We start from the raw sequence: 24,125 nt of genomic DNA, 5'->3' as shown, positions 1-24,125 counted from the left end.
CCCACCCCTTGGCTGACACTCTGTGGCTCTTTCCCTGAGTCTGGCACCAGCCTCCCCATCCTTCTCAACACAGCGCTCCCCGAAGCAACATCTACTGATCAGAAACAGCAGGTAAGACAAACCCTTATAAAGACCTGCGAAATCATCTCTAACGGGGACAACTGACACAAGATTGTAGGGATGAGACAGAAGGAAAGTTCCAGGTCCAAATCTCATTCTAGGCTGACGGATAAAGGTACAGAACTTGGACAGAGCCATCAATTGAAAGAGCCAGGAACTCGAGGCCAGGGCTGTCAGAATTTTCTGCAATAATAGAAATGTTCTGCATTTGCATGGGACAATGCTATAACCACTAACCACATGTGGCCCCTGAGCACTTGAAATGTGGCTAGTGCAACCGAGGAACTGATTTCTTAAATTTATTTAATTCTGATTCTATTTAAATTTAAATGGGCTAAGGGCCACTGTATTACAGTGCAGTTCTAGATCAGCGATTCTCAAATTTAACCTGCAGTAGAATCATCAGCAGGACATGTTAAAGCCAATTGCTGAGCTCATCTGAGTACCTGATTCAGGAAGTCTGGCATGGGGTTGTCAGCTTATATTTCTAACAAGCCTCCAGGTAATGCTAATGCTTCTGGTCTGGGCATACTTTGAGAACCACTGAGCTAAACAGTATTCTAATTCCACATAATTGTTAGATATTGAACAAATCACCTTATGTGTAGTAGGTGTTGTCTTTCTTGCAAAATGGTAGCCTAGACTTTGATATGGATTTGCATTCAAATCCCTGCTCCTCCATAATTAGCTATGTGAGCTTTATTTCATTTCCCACTTCTATATACAGTTGACCCTTGAACAATGCAGGAGATTAGGGGCACCAATAACCCTCCCCCACCTCCCCTACATAGTTGAAAGTCTGCGTTTAACTTTTGACTTCCCCAAAACTTTACTAATAGCCTACTGTTGACCAGAGGCCTTACTGATAACATAGTCAATTAACACCTATTTTGTAAATTATATGTATTATATACTGTATTCTTACAACAAAGTAAGCTAGAAAAAAGAAAATTTTATTAAAACCATAAGAGAAAATACATTTACAGTACTGTATTTATAAAAAAAATCCACATGTAAGTGGGCCTGTGCAGTTCAAATCTGTGTTAGTCAAGAGTTAACTGTAATATTAGTTAACAACTTCTCCCTCTCTGCTTCATCCACAAAATGGAAATAATAGTACAAACCGAATAGGGTAATTACAAAGATTAAATGGGATAAGGTATATATGCCATTCAGTATAAGTTGTTAAGATCATGTCCTGCTCAGAAAATGTATTAAATGAGATTATATATGTGAACATGTCATTTGTAGCACAAGAAATACACATTTCCACAAAATCGTTCTGTCAAGATTACCCAGTGCCGGGGGCACCTGGGTGGCTCAGTTGGTTAAGCGTCTGCCTTTGGCTCAGGTCATGATCCCAGGGTCCTGGGATCGAGTCCCGTGTTGGGCTCTCCCTCTCCCACTGCCTGCCACTCCCCCTGCTTGTGCTCTCTCTGTCAAATAAATAATATATAAAAAATCTTTAAAAAGAAAAAAAAGATTACCCAGTGCCAGTACATCAGTTTCCTATTGCTGCATATAACAAGTTGCCCCAAAATGTAGCAATTTAAAACAACAAATACTTATTATCTCAGTTTCTGTGGGTCAGACATGTGGGCATGGCTTAGCTGGGTACCTCTGATTTTAACATCTCTCAGGAGGGTGCAGTCTCATCTGAAAGCTCAACTGGAGGGCTAAGGAATCCACTTCCTTTGTTTTGTTTTGTTGTTTGTAAGACATATGTATATTTTGGGGCACCCAGGTGGCTCAGTTGGTTGGGCATCCGACTCTTGATTTCGGCTCAGGTCGTGATCTCAGGGTCATGGGATTGAGCCCTGTGTCAGGCTCCACGTTCAGTGGGGAGTCTGCTTCTCTCTCTCTCTCCCTCTTCCCCTGCCTGTCCCCCCAACTTGCTTGCTCTCTCTCTCAAATAAATAATCTTTAAAAAAAATTTAAAAAATAAAAATGGTTAAACTAGTAAAATGTAAATATATCTTTTTTAAAAAAGATTTATTTATTTTAGAGAGTGGGGGGAGGGGCAGAGGCAGAAGGAGAGGGAGTCTTAAGCAGACTCCCCACTGAGCGTAGAGCCCATCGCGGGGCTCAATCCCATGACCCTGAGATCACGACCTGAGCCGAAACCAAGAGTCAGATGTTTAACCGACTGAGCCACCCAGGCGCCCCTAGTTTAACCATTTTTTAAAAAGATTTATTTATCTTAGAGAGCACACAGAGGGGAGGGGCAGAGGGAGAGAAAGTCTTAAGCAGACTCCCCGCTGAGCACAGAGCCCAACACAGGGCTCGATCCCACAACCCTGAGATCACAACCTGAGCCGAAACCAAGAGTTGGACACTTAACCAACTGCACCACCCAGGCATCCCTAACCATTTTTAAATGTATAGTTCTGTGTCATTAAGTACATTATGTGCATTAAGTACATTCACATTGTTTGCAACCATCACCTCCATCCATCTTCAAAACTTTTTCCTTTTCTCCAACTGAAACTCTGTACCCATTTGATACTAACTCCCATCCCCAGCCCACCCCCAAGCTCCTGGCAACTATCATGCTACTCTGTTTCTATGAATTTGACTCTTCTATGTACCTCATACAAGTGGAATCATATAACATTTGTCTTTTTGTGACTTATTTCACTAAACAAAACGTCCTCAAGATTCATCCATGCTATAACGTGTCAGAATTTCTTTCCTTGTTATGGCCACATAATATTCCATTGTATGTATATACATTTCCTTATTCATTGCTTCCACCTTCTGGGTCTTATCCCACCCATCGTAGCCTTCTCAACGCTGGCCCCTCACTGGATGCACCTCATTCCAGGCTTAGTCCTGGGAAGCCACACCTGCTCCAGGGATGAGCCTGACTAGCCTGAGGATCTTCCCAGAGCTTCCCCACATTCAGGGACTGTCCCCATTCTGGTCCTGTCCACTTATCTTTTCATCCAGGCTCTACTGCTCTTCTGTGTCTCAGGCTAGGATACCACTTTCTTTGGAGGATAGAGTCACTTCCCATAAATGATCCCAGCAGGTAATGGGATGCTTTGAACCAAAACATGGATCCCCCCATATACATTGCTATGTTACACCACCAATAGCTCCCCTCCCATACCCCGTATTTGACCACCTAATACCCAATATTGTATTAAGTACTTCAGCATTTCAAAAATTGTAACCTAGCTGCCTCTTTTAAACAATTATAACTTCCATTCTGCAGATGAGAAAACTGAGATTCAGAAAGTTTAGGAGAACTGCCCAAGGTCACACAGCTAGAAGAGGACAGTGACAGAAGAACTCCATCTAGTTACCATTGCGTTTCTAGGATGTCATGAGTGGTGTGTGGGTTTTTTTCAGGCCGAGAGCCAAGTGGGATAAGCATGGTTTAGAGGGAATCGTTCTGTTCTGCTCTGCAATCACCCAACGTAACTCCTCTCCCAGTGCACAGAACCGCAGTCCACTGCATAGGACAGACCAAGCACAGGGCTTGAAAGCCTGGGACCCCTCAGTCCTGTGGCACCAACTGGCCCCACCTCCTTCGCCTCCACCGATAAACCAGAGGAAGACCTCTGACTCAGGTGAAGCTACTGAGGTGTCCCTCGTAGGTGTTTGGAACTGGGACATTAAAAAGCAAAGGGACTCCGATGGTGGAGCTGTAGGTCCTGTAGAGATGGGGCTGCAGGTGGTGGCCTGGCGAGTCAGTTACGTGGGAAGCAAGGATGTATCTTGAGAGGTAGGATAGCGGCATACCGGGTAGGTGCCCAGACTGTGGAAGCAGTCTGCCTGGCGTGAATCATGGATCCCATTTTTCTCATCTGTGAAACGGGAAAGCGAACAGCCCTCGCTGCTGCCATGAATGAGTGAACACACACCTCCAAGTCCACAGCACAGGCACACAACACACACTAGCAACCACCAGCTGGCTTGAGTCCAGACACGAGAAGGCACGGCGGCCTCGGAGACCCCCAAGCGGAGCAGCTGCCTGTGACTTTCCAGTTCCCAGTAGGTGGCCTCACACCAAAATACTTTTAAATTTAAAAATCATACACCATGTTTATTTGGAAATTTTATTCTTTTTATTGCAAATTTCTGGTAAAGGAAAGAACACGGAAGCTGATCCTCATTTAGACTTTGGTCATAAGAGTGCGCTGTGGCTCAGTGGCTTCCAACCTGAGTGGCCTCTGAATCGCCCGGGCGCTTTCAATGCCTACGGATGCCTGGGTCCCACCTCCCAGAGGTTCTGGCTCGGCTCGCCTAGGGCGCAGCCCAGGCATCAGTAGCTCTTTGAATGCCCTGGGCGATTCCAGCATGTTGCCAGGGTGGAGAACCCTTGCCGGAGCTCATGACACGAGGTTGGCAGCATCGGAAGCACCTGAGCAATTCAGCGGACAGCCAGCCGTCACCTGCTCATGTCAGCCCTCAACCTGAGTCCAGCTGGCCCCCTGGCTCCCCCTCTCCCCACGTGTCCCATGTGCGGACTCTTCCTCCTCCAGAGGCCACAGAGGAGAGACGCTGGAGGGGGCGTAGCTCTCTGTGCTGTGGCTTGTGCTTCAGCCGGGAAAACTGTCCTAGATGTGCTTACTCTATCACAAAAAAGAAATTCACTTTCTGATTGCAAAAGAGCATTCACCTTTGTTTTTTCATTGTTAAGTGGAAATTATCTTCCTACATACTGATGCAAAGATTTGTGACAAAATTAAGGAACTACGTGTTGGATGACACATTCCTTATATGATTTCTCAGGTCCAAATTTTTAAAGAATTTTTGTCCAGCCATTGAAGGTAATATACTATGAACTTTAGCAGCATATTTTATATGGGTAAACAGTAATAGCCAGTTACATATTTCATTTATGATTTATCCTAAAAATAGAAAATGTTTTAATTTTCCTGAGTCCTTGGCAAACAAAAAACAATTTTTTAAAAAATTTTAAAGAATTGTTTTCCTTTTCCTGGGCACCCTCACAGTTTAGAACAGTGTGCATCTCACCATTGGTTTGTACAAACACAGGTGAACAATTTCACTGGTGCCAATTTTCAATGACTAATCAAATCTGGCGATTGAAAAGAAAACACCCATCATCTACAAAGCTGCTCAAAATGAAAGTTTCTTGACAGTGTTATAAATGCAATATCAATTTGATTCTCTGTCCATACAAAAGTATGAATTTCTATTTCATTAATACTACTGAATGATTAATGTCTTAACAGTGATAAAATTTTTAAACATTTAAAAATTACATAGGATCCCATTTTTACATCATAATTCTGATGTATTATCATGCCTTCTATTTTGTCCGTAAAACTTTTAGAGAATACAGTGCATTGACATGGTAAAACCAAGGCACAAGAATACAGTTACAATAAGTGTATATAAACCTTAGCACTTTGTGCCAATTTTGGAAACATTTAGAGAGGAGATCATAAAACCTGAAAAATTCTCACATCCTATTATAATTAACAAACAATTAATTGTGCAATAAACAGACTATTAACCACCATTCCATTATTAAATATATGGCTATCACTATACAGGCTGTGGATAATTGAAAAAAGTTTTCAATATTAAAACCTGGTATAAGTAGGTGGTCGATGTGGATATGGTGCCTTGCATTATCTAGATAACTGTCTTAAGTTTCCATTTTAATTTGCAATGTATATGGAAGTTATCAATCTTCAAGCTATTTTCATTACATAAATGGTGGCAGGGGGTGGTTTTCCAAAAGTTAAATCCCTTCTCCCTACAAAAGACAGAAGATTTACAAGATAACCATATAAGAAATGCACAGATAACAATAATAAAATCCAAATATGGACTAAAAGGTTGAATTCTAATCTACCAGGACATTCTCTTAATTTAGGGTGAGGAGCAACACATTCCTGTGACAATTCATTAGTTTCTTAATTAAAAAAAAAAATCACCATGACATTTTTCAAAATAGTAAAGTCTTGGCTAGAGCGTCAAGCATTGAAGGAAAGTCGTTAAGTCTTTTCATTCATAAAATGAAGGGGATAAAAGCTTTTCCAAATCTAGGGGCAGGGAGGATATTCCATCGAATTTAGAGAAATGGAATAGAGTGGTAAAAATTGTACTTAATACTTTTAAAGAAAGTGTTTTTGAGACTCAAGGTAAACATTCAGACCCATGAAAACACATTGCTTGGCACATGCACGCCATGAAGAGAACACTCCTGAATGCGGTGACAGCCTAGCTAAGGAGGTATCCAGCTCTCGGCCCACTGGCAAAACCACTTGTGAGGTCCTTGTCCCAGCTCCCTTCACATGGGAGCCTCTGGCTTCTGCATCTGCTGGATTTGCTTTTGCAGCTGGTCCTTGTCCAGCTTCATCTTGGCTTCAAGAACTTGCCTGAGGGATCCTATGCTTTCATAGATGGCTGTAAATCCTTTAAGAAGAGGTAAATTTCACAAGAGTTAATATTAAAAAACAATGCTGTGTCAAATTCTACAGCATATAGTAACAGTTGATTTGGGCAAAAATTATCAATAGATGCTAAAACTACTAGAGTAAAAGTTTGAGAGGGAACAGGATAGTTACACAGTTTTATAGTATCTCCCTACAGATTACTTTCTAATTACAAAGAGAGAAGGGAACTATCACAATGGAGAAATCTGGCAGATACCACTTTAACCAAGGGATCGGACGTAATGTCACCAATACCAGGAGAAACCAACATCACATATCCCTGATAAGGTTCCCTGACACGTGAGGGACACACCGCTTCTGTGGCATTTCTGTCCAAAATGCACAACCTGAATCTAATTAAGAGGAAGCAAACAGACCCAAACTGAAATTCCACAAAATACTGGCCTGTATTCTTTAATGACGTAACATCACCAAGGAACTGCTCCATACTAAAAGACACTAAGTAAAGAAACATGATAACTAACTATGCTGTATGATTCTGGAATAGAACCTAGACCAGGGAAGGTCTGCTATAATGGAAATAATGGTGAAAGTGAAAATTGAATATTGAAAAAAATTTCATTAATATTTCATTGGACTATACTTATTTAAGAGAATGTTCCTGTCCTTAGGGTATATTGATTGAAATAATAAAGGAGTAAAAAGGCATCATGACTTCTGCAACTTATTCCCAAATGACTTAGAGAAAAAAACTATATTTACACACACACACACACACACACAGTCCCATCACACAATGAGATTAATTTCACACAATGAGATAAAATTTCCAAAATGTTAATAATTGGTTAGTCTCTATGAAAAATGTATAGCATTTTTGGACTATTCTTACAGCTTTTCTAAACTTGAAATAACTTCAAAATAAAAAGCAAAACAAAAGAAAAAATTCCCCATCAAAAAAGCATTTCCTATTCTGTATTTCTATGGGTTTTTATTTTTTTTTTTAATTTTTTTTTAAAGATTTTATTTATTTATTTGAGACAGAGAGAATGAGAGACAGAGAACATGAGAGGGAGGAGGGTCAGAGGGAGAAGCAGACTCCCCGCCGAGCAGGGAGCCTGATCCCGGGACTCCAGGATCATGACCTGAGCCGAAGGCAGTTGCTTAACCAACTGAGCCACCCAGGCGCCCCTCTATGGGTTTTTAAAATACATGTTTAAAAGGTCTCATCTTCATTAGTAAATTTAGAATTTTCTCTCAGGGGCATCTGGGTAGCTCACTTGGTTGGCTGAGTGTCCAACTTTGGATTTCAGCTCAGGTCATGATCTCAGGGTCATGGGATCAAGACCAGCCTTGGGCTCCGTGTTCAGCACAAAGTCTGCTCTAGAGTCTCTCCCTCTGCCCCTCCCACTCATGCTCTCACACACTCTCTCTCTCTCTCTTTAAAAATAAATAAATAAATCTTTAGGGGGAAAAAAGAATTTTCTCTCAGAAAATTTTCTCTATTGGCAACTCATGTCATATAAGGAATAAATATTACTTATTTAAAATAACGGTCTTATTGAATAGAAAGATACAACATGTAAAGGAGTAGGTGACAAATCAGCATGTATGGCATGAGCTTTCATTCAAAAAAGCACATATATGTATAAAATGATATATATAAAGATGACTTCTGGGTGAAAGAAGTTATGAGGATTTAAAAAATATTTTGTGCTTTCTTATTTTCCATTAAGAAATACATTGTTTTTAGAATAAGAAAAAGTAAATCTTTTTATTTTTAAAAAACTCATATGTCCTTCTTATTAGGTACTGAATATTAACCACCTCAATGGCATGTTGAATAGAAGAGAATAAACTGCCCCAGGGAATGATGCAAAGTTAAACACTGATGAAATATTCACATACCATATTCTAATAGCCCCAAAGACAAAGAAAGAAAATTCATTTTTATCTTCACAAGTTCTTCAATGCATAAATTTAACTGTGACTTCTACTTATTTTTTTTTTAAAGATTCCATTTAGTCATTTGTCAGAGAGAAAGAGTGCACAAGCAGGGGGAGCGGCAGGCAGAGGGAGAAGCAGGCTCCCTGCTGAGCAGGGAGCCCAATGCGGGACTTGATCCCAGGACTCCGAGATCATGACCTGAGCCAAAGGCAGACGTTTAACCGACTGAGCCACCCAGGCACCCCTGTGACTTCTACTTAAATAAAATAATAAACTTTTGGTAGTGACAACAAAACTATTCTTGGGATAACAAACTACTTTTATTTCCATGTTGGCCAAAGTAGATTCTGCAGAAGAAAATTATGGAATCACAGAACTGGAAGGAGCTAGGAGATAATGCAGCGCCCCTCGTCACACTGTAAGACTGTCTTGTCTTTCCCGACCATAACCAACCAGCCTCCACTTGAATACGTTCAGTCACAAAGAGTTCTCAGGCTCACAAAGCCACCAGTGTCTTTTTAGGACCTGTTACCTGAGGATACTCCTGCCTCATGTTGAATTAGACTCTGTCTTCACGTAACTTCCACATACTGGGTCCAGGACTGTATTCCTAAGCTCACAGTGTAAGTCTGTCTAACCCTTCCTTTATATGCGACAGTACTTGAGACCTGGAAATCAGCTTTACCACTTTCTTCTAAACAAATGTAAATTAATGGGCCCTGTTGACTTCTGAGAGGAGGAAAATCGTTTGCTACCATGGTAGCATACTGCCCGAGGTATAAAATAAGCCTTCAAAAGCCACTCCAAGATAGAGGTTCATTTCTGAGGCATACTGATTGTGGCTATGAACATTAACAAACCCACAGATGGCACTAAAGAAAGTGCACATCAGTTGCAAACTGAGCAAATTTCGTTTGTGTGCCCGTCTCTCGTGATGATTTTCCATGTACTTGGAATTGAAACAACACTTTTGTTCAATACAGTACAGCTACTTAGAAAATCACCTAAGGACATTTCACTGTGATTACTGTTAGCCGGGTTCACAGGTAGTTGCAGGGGGATGCTCATTAATTGGTTTTCAGATCCCACTGAAAATAACCCATGAGCGGGAGTCCAAGATGGTGGAGGAGTAGGAGACCGTAGTTTCGTCTGGTCGCAGGAATTCAGCTAGCTAGCTATCGAAACATTCTGAACACCTGCAAACTCAACCAGAGAGCTAAGAAAAGAATACCTGCAACTCTACAAATAGAAAAGTGACCACTTTCTGCAAGGTAGGAGGTGTGGAGAAGTGAATCCAAGGCGACATATGGGAAGATAGACGGCGGGGGGAGGAGCCTCCATCAGCCTGCTACCGGCAAGCGATAGAGCAGCGGAGCACAAAAACGGAACTTTTAGAAGTCTGCTCTGGTGAGGGATGTCCCTGCCTGAAAGGCGCTCAGGTGGGGAAGTGGGGTGGAATCCTAGGTGGGACAGTGTGGTCTCAGGATCCCTGGGGTCACAGAAAGAACAGGGGTGCCTGAGTGCGGCAGAGCTCCCAGGCATCAGAGCAGGGAAGCCGGCTGCAATCAGTGAGCCCAGGAGTGGGCTCTCAGCTCAGGGTTGCCATAAACCATGAACCGTGGCACAGTTGGGCGACTGCCCCCCGAGCAGGGACCCAGGAAGTAGTGAACAGAGGTGAGACCCCTCTTCCTTCACTGGGAGAAGCGGCATGGGTGCATGCCACAGGGGTTTGCAGGGTTCAGAGACTGAAATGGGGTCATGTGCCTGAGATAGAAAGGCTCAGTCACAGGCTGGGGGAGCACAGAGAGCAGATGGAGACCAGGGAGACAGGAGCGATCGACTGTTTTTCCCTGCAGGCACACTGAGGAGTGGGGCCCTGAGCTTCCATTTACAGGGCTGGAGATTGGAGGCCGCCATTTTCATTCTCATTCTCTAAAGCTGCACAGAAAGCCTTCAGAGAGCAAAAGCCATAGAGAGTAAACAGGAGCAGATTACTTAGCCCAGCCCCTGGCAAAGGCGGTACAATTCCACCCCGGGCAAAGACACCTGAGATTCAGCATAACAGGCCCCTCCCCCAGAAGATCAGCAAGAACATCTGGCTAAAACCAAGTTTACTGGTCATAGAGAATTGCAAAACTCTAGTGCTGCGGGAATATAGTATATAGAATTCATTATTTTTCTCCCCATGATTCTCTAGTCTTTCAATTTTAATTTTTTTCCTCTTTCCTTTTTCAACCAATTTCTTATTTTTTTAAGATTTTATTTATTTATTTATTTATTTATTTATTTATTTATTTATTTATTTATTTGCCAGAGAGAGAGAGCAAGCACAAACAGGGGAGGTGGCAGGCAGAGGGAGAAACAGGCTTCCTGCTGAGCAAGGAGCCCAATGCAGGACTCGATCCCAGGACCCTGGGATCATGACCTGAGCCAAAGGCAGACACTAAACTGAGACACCCAGGCATCCCAACCAATTTCTTATTTTATCAACTCATTTTTTTAATCTTTTTTAATTTTCATTTTTACAGTTACATTTTATCCTTTCATTGTATTTAATTAATTTAATTAATCCTTTCATAAATTTAATTTAATTTTATTTTATTTTTGTATATATATAAGTTTTTCTTTCTTTACAATTTTGGGATGCAGTTTCTTCTAACAAACAGACCAAAATACACCCAGAATCTAGTATGGCTCTCTCTTCACTGTCTGATCATATTCTCTCTCTCTTTTTTTACTTTTTTTTTTGTTGTTGTTAAAGTCTTTTTGAATTTTCATTTTTACAGTTACATTCTATCCTTTCAATGTATTTAATCTTATTTTTGTATGTATATAAGTTCTTCCTTCTTTTCAAGTTTGGGATGTAGTTTATTCTAATAAACTGACCAAAATATACTCAGGATATGGTATAGTGCTCTCTTCTGTTCACCTGTCTGCTTATATACCTTCTTTTTCTTTTTCCCTTTTGGTTTGTTTTGGTCTTTTAACTTTCATTTTTACAGTTACATTATATCCTTTCATTGTATTTAATTTTATTTTTCTACATATATAAATTTTTCTTTCTTTACAATTTTGGGATCTAGTTTTCTTTTTTTTTTTTTTTTTAAAGATTTTATTTATTTACTCATGAGAGAGAGAGAGAGAGAGGCAGAGGGAGAAGCAGGCTCCCAAGGAGCAGGGAGCCTGATGCGGGACTCGATCCCAGGACCCTGAGATCATGACCTGAGCCGAAGGCAGACGCTCAACCATCTGAGCCACCCAGGCGCCCGGGATCTAGTTTTCTAACAAACAGATCAAAATACACACAGGATCTAGTATATTGCTCTGCTCTGTTCACCTGTCTGATTATATTCTTTTAAAAAATTTTTTTTCTTTTTGGTTTCAGGTCTCTTCTGATTTGTTTAGCATATATTTCTCTGGGGTCGTTGTTGCCATTTTAGTATTTTGTTCTCTTGTTCATCTATTCTTCTCTGGACAGAATGACAAGATGGAAAACTCACCCCCCAAAAAAGAACAAGAGGCAGTATTGACTGCCAGGGACCTAATCAATACAGACATTAGTAAGATGTCAGAACTAGAGTTCAGAATAACAATTATAAAGATACTAGCTGGCCTTGAAAAAAGTACAGAAGATACCAGAGAATCCCTTTCTGGGGAAATAAAAGAACTGAAATCTAATCAAGTTGAAAAAAGGCTATTAAAGAGATGCAATAAAAAATGGAGGCTCTAACTGCTAGGATAAATGAGGCAGAAGAGAGAATTAGTGATACAGAAGACCAAATGATGGAGAATAAAGAAGCTGAGAAAAAGAGGGATAAACAACTACTGGATCATGAGGGGATAATCTGAGAGATAAATGATACCATAAAGTGAAATAATATTAGAATATTTAGAATCACAGAAGAAGAGGAAAGAGGTGGGGGAGGGCAGAAGGTAAACTGGAGCAAATTATAGTTGAGAACTTCCCTAATCTGGGGAAGGAAACAGGCATTCAAGTCCAGGAGGTCCAGAGAACACCCCTCAAAATCAATAAAAATAGGCCAGCACCCTGGGCACCTGGGTGGCTCTGTTGGTTAAGCAACTGCCTTCGGCTCAGGTCATGATCCTGGAGTCCCAGGATCTAGTCCCGCATCGGGCTCCCTGCTCAGTGGGGAGTCTGCTTCTCCCTCTGACCCTCCCCCCTCTCATGTGCTCTCTCTCTCTCTCTCATTCTCTCTCTCAAATAAATAAATAAAATCTTTAAAAAAAAAAAATAGGCCAGCACCCCAACATCTAATAGTGAAACTTACGAATCTCAGAGACAAAGAGAAAATCCTGAAAGCAGCTCCGGACAAGAGGTCCATAACCTACAAGGGTAGAAACATTAGATTGGCAGAAGACCTATCCACAGAGACCTGGCAGGCCAGAAAGGACTGGCATGATATATTCAGGGTGCTGACCGAGAAAAATATGCAGCCAAGAATACTTTATCCAGTTAGGATGGGCATTCAAAATAGAAGGAGAGATAAAAAGCTTCCAGGACAAACAGAAACTAAATGAATTTGTGGTCATTAAACCAGCCCTTCAAGTAATATTAAAAGGGATCCTTTAAGCAAAGAGAGAGCCCAAAAGTAACAGAGACCATAAAGGAACAAAGACAATATACAGAAACAGTGACCTTACAGGCAATACAATGACACTAAATTCATATCTTTCAATAGCTACTCTGAATGTCAATGGGCTAAATGCCCCAGTCAAAAGACACAGGGTATCAGATTGGATAAAAAAGACTCATCAATATGTTGTCTGCAAGAGACTCATTTTAGATCCAAAGACACCTCCAGATTGAAAGTGAAGGGGTGTAAAATCATTTATCATGCTAATGGACATCAAAAGAAAGCTGGGGTGGCAAGCCTTATATCAGACAAATTAGATTTTAAACCAAAGACTGTAATAAGAGATGAGGAAGGACACTATATCATAATTAAAGGGTCTATCCAACAAGAAGATCTAACAATTGTAAATATTTATGCCCCTAAAATGGGAGCAGCCAATTATATAAACCAATTATTAACAAAATTAAAGAAACACATTGATAATAATACAATAATAGTAGGGGACTTTAAGACCCCACTCACTGCAATGGACAGATCATCTAAGCAGACAATCAACAAGAAAACAAGGACTTTGAATAACACACTGGACCAGATGGACTTCACAGATATATTCAGAGCATTACACCCTAAAGCAACAGAATACACATTCTTCTGGAGTGCACATGGAACGTTCTCCAGAATAGATCACATCCTGGGTCACAAATCAGGTCTCAACCAGTACCAAAAGACTGGGATCATTCCCTGCATATTTTTGGACCACAATGCTTTGAAATTGGAACTCAATTACAAGAGGAAATTTGGTTAAGAACTCAAATACATGGAGGCTAAAGAGCATCCTACTAAAGAATGAATGGGTCAACCAGGAAACTAAAGAAGAATTTTAAAAATTCACGGAAACAAATGAAAATGAAAACACAACGGTTCAAAACCTTTGGGATGCAGCAAAGGTGATCCTAAGAGGGAAGTATATAGCAATACAAGCCTTTCTCAAGAAACAAGAAAGGTCTCAAATAAACAACCTAATCTTACACCTAAAAGAGCTAGAGAAAGAACAGAAAATAAAGCCTAAACCCAGCAGGAGAAAAGAATTAATAAAGATTAGAGCAGAAATCAATGAAATAGAAACCAAAAGAACAGCAGAACAGATCAACGAAATTAGGAGCTGGTTCTTTGAAAGAATAAGATCGATAAACCCCTGGCCAGACTTATCAAAAAGAAAAGAGAAAGGACCCAAGTAAATAAAATCATGAATGAAAGAGAAGAGGTCACAACCAACACTGAAGAAATACAATTATAAAAACATATTATGAGCAACTATATGCCAACAAATTAGGCAATCGGGAATAAATATCCATTTCTAGAGATGTACATACTACCAAAACAGAAACAGGAAGAAACAGAAAACCTGAACAGACCCATAACCAGCAAGCAAATTGAAGCAGTAATCAAAAACCTCCCAACAAATAAGAATCCAGGGCCGGATGGCTTCCCAGGGGAATTCTACTAAACATTTAAAGAAGAATTAATACCTATTCTTCTGAAGCTGTTTCAAAAAATAGAAATGGAAGGAAAACTTCCAAACTCTTTCTATGAGGTCAGCATTATTACCTTGATCCCAAAATCAGACAAAGACCCCACCAAAAAGGAGAATTACAGGGGCACCTGGGTGGCTCAGTCGTTGAGCATCTGCCTTTGGCTCTGGTCATGATCCCAGGGTCCTGGGATTGAGCCCTACATCGGGCTCCCTGCTCAGCGGGAGAACTGCTTCTCCCTCTCCCACTCCCCCTGCTTGTATTCCCTCTCTCACGGTCTCTCTCTCTGTCAAATAAATAAATAAAATCTTTAAACAAACAAACAAAAAGAATTACAGACCAATATCCCTGATGAACATGGATGTAAAAATTCTCACCAAGATACTAGCCAATAGGATCCAACAGTACATTAAAAATATTATTCACCACAACCAAGTGGGATTTATTCCTGGGCTGCAAGGCAACATCCACAAATCAATCAATGTGATACACTACATAAATAAAAGAAAGGATAAGAACCATATGATCTTCTCAAAAGACGTAGAAAAAGCATTTGACAAAGTATAGCATCCTTTCTTGATTAAAACTCTTCACAGTGTAGGGATAGAGGGGTATATACCTCAATATCATAAAAGCCATCTACAAAAAGCCCACAGCAAATATCATTCTCAATGGGAAAAAACTGAGAGCTTTTCCCCTAAGGTCAGGAACACAGCAGGGATGTCCACTCTCACCACTGTTGTTCAACATAGTACTAGAAGTCCTAGCCTCAGCAATCAGACAACAGAAAGAAATAAAAGGCGTCCAAATTGGCAAAGAAGTCAAACTCTCACTCTCTGCAGATGACATGATACTCTATCTGGGAAAATGCAAAAGACTCCACCCCAAAATTGCTAGAACTCATACAGGAATTCAGCAAAGTGGCAGAATATAAAATCAATGCACAGAAATCAGTCGCATTTCTATACATTAACAATGAGACAGAAGAAAGAGAAATTAAGGAGTTGATCCCATTTACAATTGCACCAAAAACCCTAAGATACCTAGGAATAAGCCTAACCAGAGACAAAGGATCTGTACTCAGAAAACTATAGAACACTCATGAAAGAAATTGAGGAAGACCACAAAGAAATGGAAAAACGTTCCATGCTCATGGACTGGAAGAACAAATACTGTTAAAATGTCTATGTTACCTAGAGCAATCTATACATTCAATCCAATCCCTACCAAAATACCATCAATTTTTTTCAGAGCTGGAACAAATAATCCTAAAATTTGTATGGAACCAAAAAAGATCCCAAATAGCCAAAGGAATGTTTAAAAAAAAAAAAAAAACTGGTGGCATCACAATTCCAGACTTCAAGCTGTATTACGAAGCTGTAATCATCAAGACAGTATGGTACTGGCACAAAAACAGACACATAGATCAACAGAACAGAATATAGAACCCAGAAATGGACCCTCACATCTATGGTCAACTAATCTTCGACAAAGCAGGAAAGAATACCCAGTGGAAAAAAGACAGTCTCTTCAACAAATGGTGTTGGGAAAATTGGACAGCCACATACAGAAGAATGAAACTGGACCATTTTCTTACACCATACACAAAAATAGACTCAAAATGCATGAAAGACCTAACTGTGAGACAGGAATCCATCAAAATCCTAGAGGAGAACACAGGCAGCAACCTCTGTGACCTCAGCCACAGCAACTTCTTGCTAGACACGTCTCCAAAGGCAAGGGAAACAAAAGCAAAAATGAGCTATTGGGACTTTTTCAAGATAAAAAGTTTTGCACAGCAAAGAAAACAGTCGACAAAACCAAAAGACAACCAACAGAGACGATTTTTGCAAATGTCTTATCAGATAAAGGGCTAGTATCCAAAATCTATAAAGAACTTATCAAACTTGGTAAGAACAATCAAGAAATGGGCAGAAGACATGAACAGACATTTCTCCAAAGAGGACATACAAATGGCCATAGTCACAAGAAAAAATGCTCAACATCACCTGGCATCAGGGAAATACAAATCAAAACCTCAATGAGATACCTCACACCAGTCAGAATGGCTAAAATTAACAAGGCAGGAAATGACAGATGTTGGCAAGGATGCAGAGAAAGGGGAACCTTTACACTCACTGTTGGTGGGAGTGCAAGCTGGTACAGCCACTCTGGAAAACAGTATGGAGGTTCCTCAAAAAGTTGAAAATAGAGCTACCCTACAACCCAGCAATTACACTACTGGATATTTACCCCAAAGATACAAATGTAGTGATCCAAAGGGCCACCTGCACCCCAATGTTTATAGCAGCAATGTCCACAACAGCCAAACTATGAAAAGAGCCCAGATGTCCATTGACAGATGAATGGATAAAGAAGATATGGTATATATATATATAATGGAATATTATGCAGCCATCAAAAAATGAAATTTTGCCATTTGCAACAATATGGATGGAACTAGAGGGTATTATGCTAAGTGAAATAAGTCAATCAGAGAAAGGCAATTATCATATGCTCTCACTGATATGTGGATCTCACCGTTATGATCTCGCTCATCTCAAAACAGATAAACATAGGAAGAGAGGAAAAAATAAAACAAGACAAAATCAGAAGGGAGACAAACCATAAAAGACTCTTAATCATAGGAAATAAACTGAGGGTTGCTGCAGGGGATGGGGGTGGAGGGATGGGGTAAATGGATGATGGGCATTAAGGAGGGCATGTGATGTAATGAGCACTGGGTTAGTTATATAAGACTAATGAGTCACTGACCCCTACCTCTGAAACTAATAACACATTATATGTTAATTAATTGAATTTAAATAAAAAACATTTAAGGGCGCTGGGTGGCTCAGGTGTTAAATGTCTGCCTTCGGCTCAGGTCATGATCCCAGGGTCCTGGGATGTAGCCCCGCATTGGGCTCCCTGCTTCTTCCTCTCCCACTCCCCCTGCTTGTGGTTCCTGCTCTCGCTGTCTCTGTCTCTGTCAAATAAATAAATAAAATCTTTTAAAAAAATGGTTTTTTTAAATAAAGACTAACAATTAAAAAGAAAAGAAAAGAAAACCCATGAGAGTCATCTGCTTTTTGGCCTACCAGCGTCAACTTCTGCTTTCATTTCCTTCATGTCCTCATTCATCTGTAACTCCAACTTGCTGATGCGCCCATGCACTTTCTCCTCTTCTTGTTTTGTTCTCTGCACTTCCATATTCTTCTTCTGACTCTCTTCTATTTTGTCAAGTCTGGCTGACATCTGGCTGAGCTTCTTCTCCATGTCCCTTTCACTGGCTCCCTGAGATCGTGAAAAGAATTGCACCTGGTTATTCCAAAAAGAAAGTCTGTCCTGCACCTGCATTGTCATAGTATCATTTAACAACAATCTGCAGGGAACAGGATTGCAAAGGTGGCTTGTTGCTCACTCAAACATCCACTCTCCCCTGTTTCCTTAACAGACCCCCGATTTTCAGCTGGGTGTAAGCTCACCCAGAATTAAGACTACATTTTCTGCTGCCTCCTGAGGTTAGTGTGGCCATAAAGATAAAGTTCTGGCCAATGAGATGTAAGTAGAAGGGTGTGTGGCAGCTTCCAGGAAAAGTTAAAAGGCAGCTGAGACCTATCTTTGCCCCTTCTGTCTTTTTTCTGTTCCTGGAATTCAGATGTAATGGCTGGAACGCTAGTGGTCATAACTGAACTATGAGAACAAGGGTCACTCTCTAGAACTGGCAGAGAGTTGAGCCAGAAGAATTGTGGGTTGCTGAGGACTGATAAGCTATCATATCAGCCCTGCATTCCCTACCCCCAGACAGCTTTTCTGTGAAAGAGAAGTACGATGCTATCTTATTAAAGCTACTATTATCCTGGGGTTTACTGTTAGTGATTAACCAACCCACATGTAAAAATAAACACTCATCCAAAGACACAAAGCCTACAAATGTAGTAGTATGAATCTAAGTAAATCAATCAGTAGATCTGATAATATATGGGAGAATGCTTAAAGAAATATTTGAAATATTAAATATTTTCTTTTCTTTCCAACATGCCTAGTTTTTATGGGAATCTGCGTCTGCGTGTAAGCTTTGGAGGCCAAGACTATAAACACTGAGCTGTAAGTGGGCTATTGCCTGACCTAGCTCTCTTGATGTTATACAATGCAGTCTGCATGGAGAGCAGCTCAGCCCTGAGAGACAGCAGTCAGAGATGCAAACTGGACCAGATGCTTCTGCTCCATCAAAGTCCAACAGGAGGAAGCAGTTCAAGAAAAGAGAAGAGAGAGGAAGATGGTCAGGCTAAATCACCAAACCAAAAAAAAAAATTTTCTTGCCAAATACCAGTTTCAGAGCCTACTGGTTTTGAATACTCTACATGCAAGGCTTTCCTGATGGTTTTTGAGCAGTTCTGCAAACCTTCATTCTCTAGGAGAGTGGGGTAAAAAGAGAACAAAAATGGAGAAGAAAAGGGTAGATTTTGTTGACATGCTTCCCCATGACTCTGCATCCTGTGGTTATAGTGTGATGGAGGGGCCTAGCCGGAGAAACCTAGTCGACACTGTGTTTTCCAGATGATGAAATTCAACCAAACTAGGATGAAGTTTGTAGTTAGTTCTACTTAGAAATGTAGGTGGACAATTTGGTTCATGAAGGTCTTGACTTAAACTCATCTTAGCTGAAAGTGCTGAAATTTTCTACTTTGCCTTGGTTGACCAAAACAAGTCCAAGCGCTCCCTTTATAACGAACACAGAGAAAGAAAAATTCTAAGGCAAGAAACAACTGAGCAGCTTAATGTGGTGCTAAATCAATCAATGCTAAATTGCTAGGGATTATTCACAATCATTGCAGGCCCCCGCCAAATAACTTTACTATATTATGCTGCACATCAATACCTACACTGTTTTCCTTAACAACCAAGGAAAGCTGATCGATTTTCTGTAAAAGTTCTTTCTCTATCCGTTCTTGTTCCTGTTGCAACCAATTCCGTGCAGATAAAATCTCATTACTGAGTTCCTCAATCGTACCTTTAAATCTAAAATAAGAAAATCAGCAAGTTAGATGTAAAACAACTGTAAAATTACATCACACAACCTCAGTCTCTGGCTATCAAATTTCTCATAAATATGTCAGCATTAACCTTGGCTCCCTCAGAATTACAAGCTTACCTTCCCTTAGAATTGCCCTTAGCACTAAATTGGGGGTAGGGGTGGGGGGCAGGGAAGGAGGATACAACAGACAAGCTCCTGATAATACTACTGGTGAGGAGCTGGTGGGGTGGGTGTGGAGGTGTCAGAGTGACACACAGCTATGCCAGGTGTCACCTTTGCCTTCACAGGGTCCCCGGTGCTCCTGGCTCAGAAAACACCCTTCGTTCCTCCTCTCTTTCCCTAGGCTCTTCCTCCTTCTCCCTGTGATCTCCCAGGACTAGAGCCTGACTGCCTTTTCTGGAATGTTCACCAAATTGCTCTAGCCCCATAGAGATATTTCCTAATTTAAACCAAAAAGCAAATTAAAAGGAAAAGAAAAAAAAAAAGAAAAAGAAACCCATCCTCCATTTCTCTGGTCCTCACCCTTCTCAAATACCTTAAGATAGTACTCCATTCTTGCTACCTCCCCTTCATTACTTTTGTATTCATTTTATTATGAAATGGAATAAAAGTAGGAAAGAACATATGACTTAAGTAATAATAGTAATAATAAAATAGAAGACCCTAATTATCTGCTCTGTTTTCCTCTTCTTTCCTATTAAGAAATCCTCAGATGTGAGCTGGGTCCATGGCTGCCTGACCAGAGACTATATCCCCAAGCTCTCTTACAGCTAGATGTAACCATATGACCAACTTGGGCAACAGGACACATGTAAGAGTGGCAGGTCCAACTTCTTGGGTCATGCCACCATAAAAAGCTTCTGGGCCTTACCTGGGCAGGAAGCCAACCCCCAGCCCCATGCAACTGTGGAGCTCAGCCGGCAGCTCTGCCTGACCAGGAAGACCACCCACAGAGCACTGCAACTTTAATGCATTCATTATTCTAACAGTGTTTTGATGTAGTCTTTAGGGTTTCTCTATATAAGATCATACCATCTGTAAACAGGGATAATTTTACTTCTCTTTTTCTGATTTGAATGCCTTTTATTCCTTTTTCTTGCCTAAATGCCCAGCCTAGGACCTCTAGTACTGTGTTCAACAGAAGTGGGGAGAGTGAGCACCCCACCTTGTTCCTGATTTTAGAGGAGAAGCTTTCAGCTTTTCACCGCTGAGTATAATTGATTTTAATTATCTGTGGGCTTGTCAATATATGGCCTTTATTATGTCAAAATACATTCTTCCTATACCCAATTTGTTGGGAGTGTTTATCACGAAAAGGGTATCAAATTTTGCTTCTTCCACATTATTGAGATAATCATATGATTTTTTCATCCTTCATTCTGTCAGTGTGGTATATCACATTTATTGATTTGCCTATATCGAACCTTCTTTGCATCCCAGGGATAAATCCCACTTGATCATGGTGTATGATCCTTTTAATTTGCTGTTGAATTTGGTTTGCTAGCATTCTGTCGAGAGTTTTTACATCTATGTTCATCAGGGTGATTGGCCTGTCTTTGGTATGAGGGTAATGTTGGATTTATAAAATGAGTTTGGAAGTGTTTCCTCCTCTTTAATTTTTTGGAGGAGTTTGAGAATGATTGGCATTAATTCTGCTTTAAATTTTGGTAGTATTCATCCATTAAGCCATCTGGTCCTGGGCTTTTCTTTCCTGGGAGGTTTTGGATTAGTGATTCAATCTCCTTGTTACTGGTCTGTTCAGATTTTCTGTTTCTTCCTGATTCTGTCTTGATAGGTTCTATGTTTCCAGGAATTTATCCATTTCTTCTAGTTATCCAATTTGTTGGCATATGATTGTTCATGGTAGTCTCTTATGATCCTTTGTATCTCTGTGCCATCAGTTATAATGTCTCCTCTTTCATTTATAATTTTATTTGAGTCTTCTTTTTTTTTTCTTGGTTAATCTGCCTAAAGTTTTGTCAATGTGGTGTATCTTTAAAAAAAAACCCCAACAATTAGTTTAATTAATTTTTCCCATTGTTTTTCTATTGTTCTCTATGCTCTATTTCATTTATTTTTGGCCTAATCTTTATTATTTCCTTCCTTCCGCTATTTTTGTGCTTAGTTTGTTGTTTTCTAATTCCTTGAGATATAAATTTAGGTTATTTATTCAAGATCTTTCCTTTTTCTTAATGTCCGTATTTATTGCTGCAAACTTTCCTCATAAAACTGCTTTGGCTGCATCCCATATGTTTTAGTACATTGTATTTCCATTTTCATCTATTTCAAGAATTTCTAAATTTCCCTTTTGATTTTTTTTTTAAAGATTTTATTTATTTATTTGAGAGAGAGAGAATGAGAGAGAGCGAGTACATGAGAGGGGGGAGGGTCAGAGGGAGAAGCAGACCCCCCGCCGAGCAGGGAGCCCGATGTGGGACTCAATCCCAGGACTCCAGGATCATGACCTGAGCCGAAGGCAGTCGCTTAACCAACTGAGCCACCCAGGCGCCCTTCCCTTTTGATTTTCTTTGAGCCATCTGTTGATCAGGAGTGTGCTGTTTAATTTCCACATATTTGTGAATTTTCCAATTTTCCTCCTACTATTGATTTCTAGTTTCATGCCACTGTGGTCAGAAAAGGTACCTGATATGATTTTGATCTTCTTTAATTTCTTAAGACTTGTTTTGTGAGCCACGCCTGGGTGGTTCAGTCGGTTAAGCATCTGCTTTTGGCTCAGGTCATGATCCCAGGGTCCAGGGATCGAGCCCCATGTCGGGCTCCCTGCTCAGTGGGGAGCCTGCTTCTCCCTCTCCCTCTGCCTGCCACTCTATCTGTGTGTGCTCTCTCTCTCTCTCTGTCAAATAAATAAATAAAATCTTTAAAAAAAAAAGATTTTATTTATTTTTGACAGAGAGAGAGAGAGTGTGTGTACAAGCAGGGGAAGCAGCAGGCAGAAGGAGAGGGAGAAGTAGACTCCCTGCTCAGCAGGGAGCCCGATGTGGGACTCGATCCCAGAACCTGAGGATCATGACCCGAGCCAAAGGCAGACGCTTAACCGTCTGAGCCACCCAGGTGCCCCTCTATGTGCACTTAAAAGGAATTTGTATTCTGCTACTGTTGGATGGAAAGTTCTATATATGTCTGTTAGGTTTCTAGTTGGACAGGGCTTCTGCTTCTGCTCTGAGGTCAGGGGGTGGGGGGAAACACTGGCATTCAAGCAGGGCTGCTGGCTGGGCTCCCTGGCCAGATGGGGCTGCTGGGCTAGGCTACATGATCAAACAGAGCCACTAACTGCACTGGGCAATTACCTCTGGTTGGCTGAGGTCTCAGATTGTGTTCCCTGGCTGAGCAGTGCTGCTCTTTGGACTCCATGATTAAGGGCTGCAGGCTGAGCTCCACAACTGCACCTGATCGAGTGGGATCCCAAGCTATGCTTTCCAGACAGATGTTGCTACTGGCTAGCCTCCAGGTTCAGTTGGCTTCATGGTCAGATAGCACCTCAGGCTACGCTCCACAACTGGGCAGGCTTCTGGCTGTGCTGCAGTATGGATGGAGGTTACTGGCCAGGCTCCCTGGTCAGGTGGGGCCAGCAGCGGTACCTCACAGTTGGGAGGGGCTGGCGGCTGGGTTTTGCCATCAGGCAGAATCACTGTCTGGGCTTCATGGTTAGGTAGGGCCCCAGTCTATGTTCTGTTTTGGGGAGGGGTTACCGGCTGGGTTCCCTGCTTGAGCAAGGCTGCAGGCAGTGCTCAACAAGTAACTGGAACTAGTCTGGGCTCCACTTGCTTGGCAGGGCTGTCGGCTGGGCTCTGGAGCTGGGAAGCACTGGAGGGTGGGCTCCAAGGCCGCCTGGGGTCACTGTTCAGGCTCCCTAATCAGGGGGGGCCAGAGGTTACAGCTTTTATTTTCAAAGATTATTATATCTTCTAGAAGTTCTTTTTGGTTGTTTTCAATTCTGGCTGATCATTTTTGATAATCTCTCATTCCTTAGTCATACTTTTTTTTTTTTTTTTAAGATTTTATTTATTTATTTGAGAGAGAGAGAATGAGAGACCGAGAGCATGAGAGGGAGGAGGGTCAGAGGGAGAAGCAGACTCCCTGCCGAGCAGGGAGCCCGATGCGGGACTCGATCCAGGGACTCCAGGATCATGACCTGAGCCGAAGGCAGTCGCTTAACCAACTGAGCCACCCAGGCGCCCCCCTTAGTCATACTTTTAAAATGTGGTGTGTGTGTGTACTCACAATACAAAAGTCTCACATACAAATGTCTGTGTGTACACATATACTTATTTTATCCAATAATTCCCATATATGCAATATTTAACTGTCTGAATCCTCTTTTTCCTGTTTCTTCTGACTCTATCACTTATGTGGCTTTTTCCCTTGTTTTGTTTTACAATTTCCAATTATATACTTGTATTCCCTAGAACTTCATCTGTTTGTGGGAAGCCTTGAAGACTGAGTATTTGCATTTGCTTACACCATGCATCTCAGGCCACTGTGGCCAAACAGG

At 41.1% G+C, this 24,125-nt stretch overlaps 1 protein-coding gene across 3 annotated transcripts in view; it reads right to left on the bottom strand.

Annotated features, from left to right (window-relative positions):
• Window positions 1–5,208: 5,208 nt before the first annotated feature.
• Window positions 5,209–24,125, bottom strand: part of FAM81A (family with sequence similarity 81 member A) — a 129,751-nt gene continuing 110,834 nt past the window's right edge. For all 3 annotated transcript variants that reach the window (XM_034994727.1, XM_034994726.1, XM_034994728.1), the window contains 3 exons: window positions 19,461–19,596; window positions 17,673–17,868; window positions 5,209–6,519 (listed from right to left, as the gene is read on the bottom strand). In XM_034994727.1, the coding sequence (XP_034850618.1) occupies window positions 6,395–6,519; window positions 17,673–17,868; window positions 19,461–19,596 (457 nt within the window). In that variant the 3' untranslated portion in view covers window positions 5,209–6,394. The remainder of the gene's footprint in view (window positions 6,520–17,672; window positions 17,869–19,460; window positions 19,597–24,125) is intronic.

The sequence above is a fragment of the Mirounga leonina genome, unplaced genomic scaffold (assembly GCF_011800145.1).
Source record: "Mirounga leonina isolate KUSES-001 unplaced genomic scaffold, KU_Mleo_1.0 Mir_91, whole genome shotgun sequence".
NCBI classification, from domain to species: domain Eukaryota; kingdom Metazoa; phylum Chordata; class Mammalia; order Carnivora; family Phocidae; genus Mirounga; species Mirounga leonina.
The sequence above is the reverse complement of the archived record's forward strand: the minus strand, read 5'-3'. Positions and strand labels throughout refer to the sequence as shown.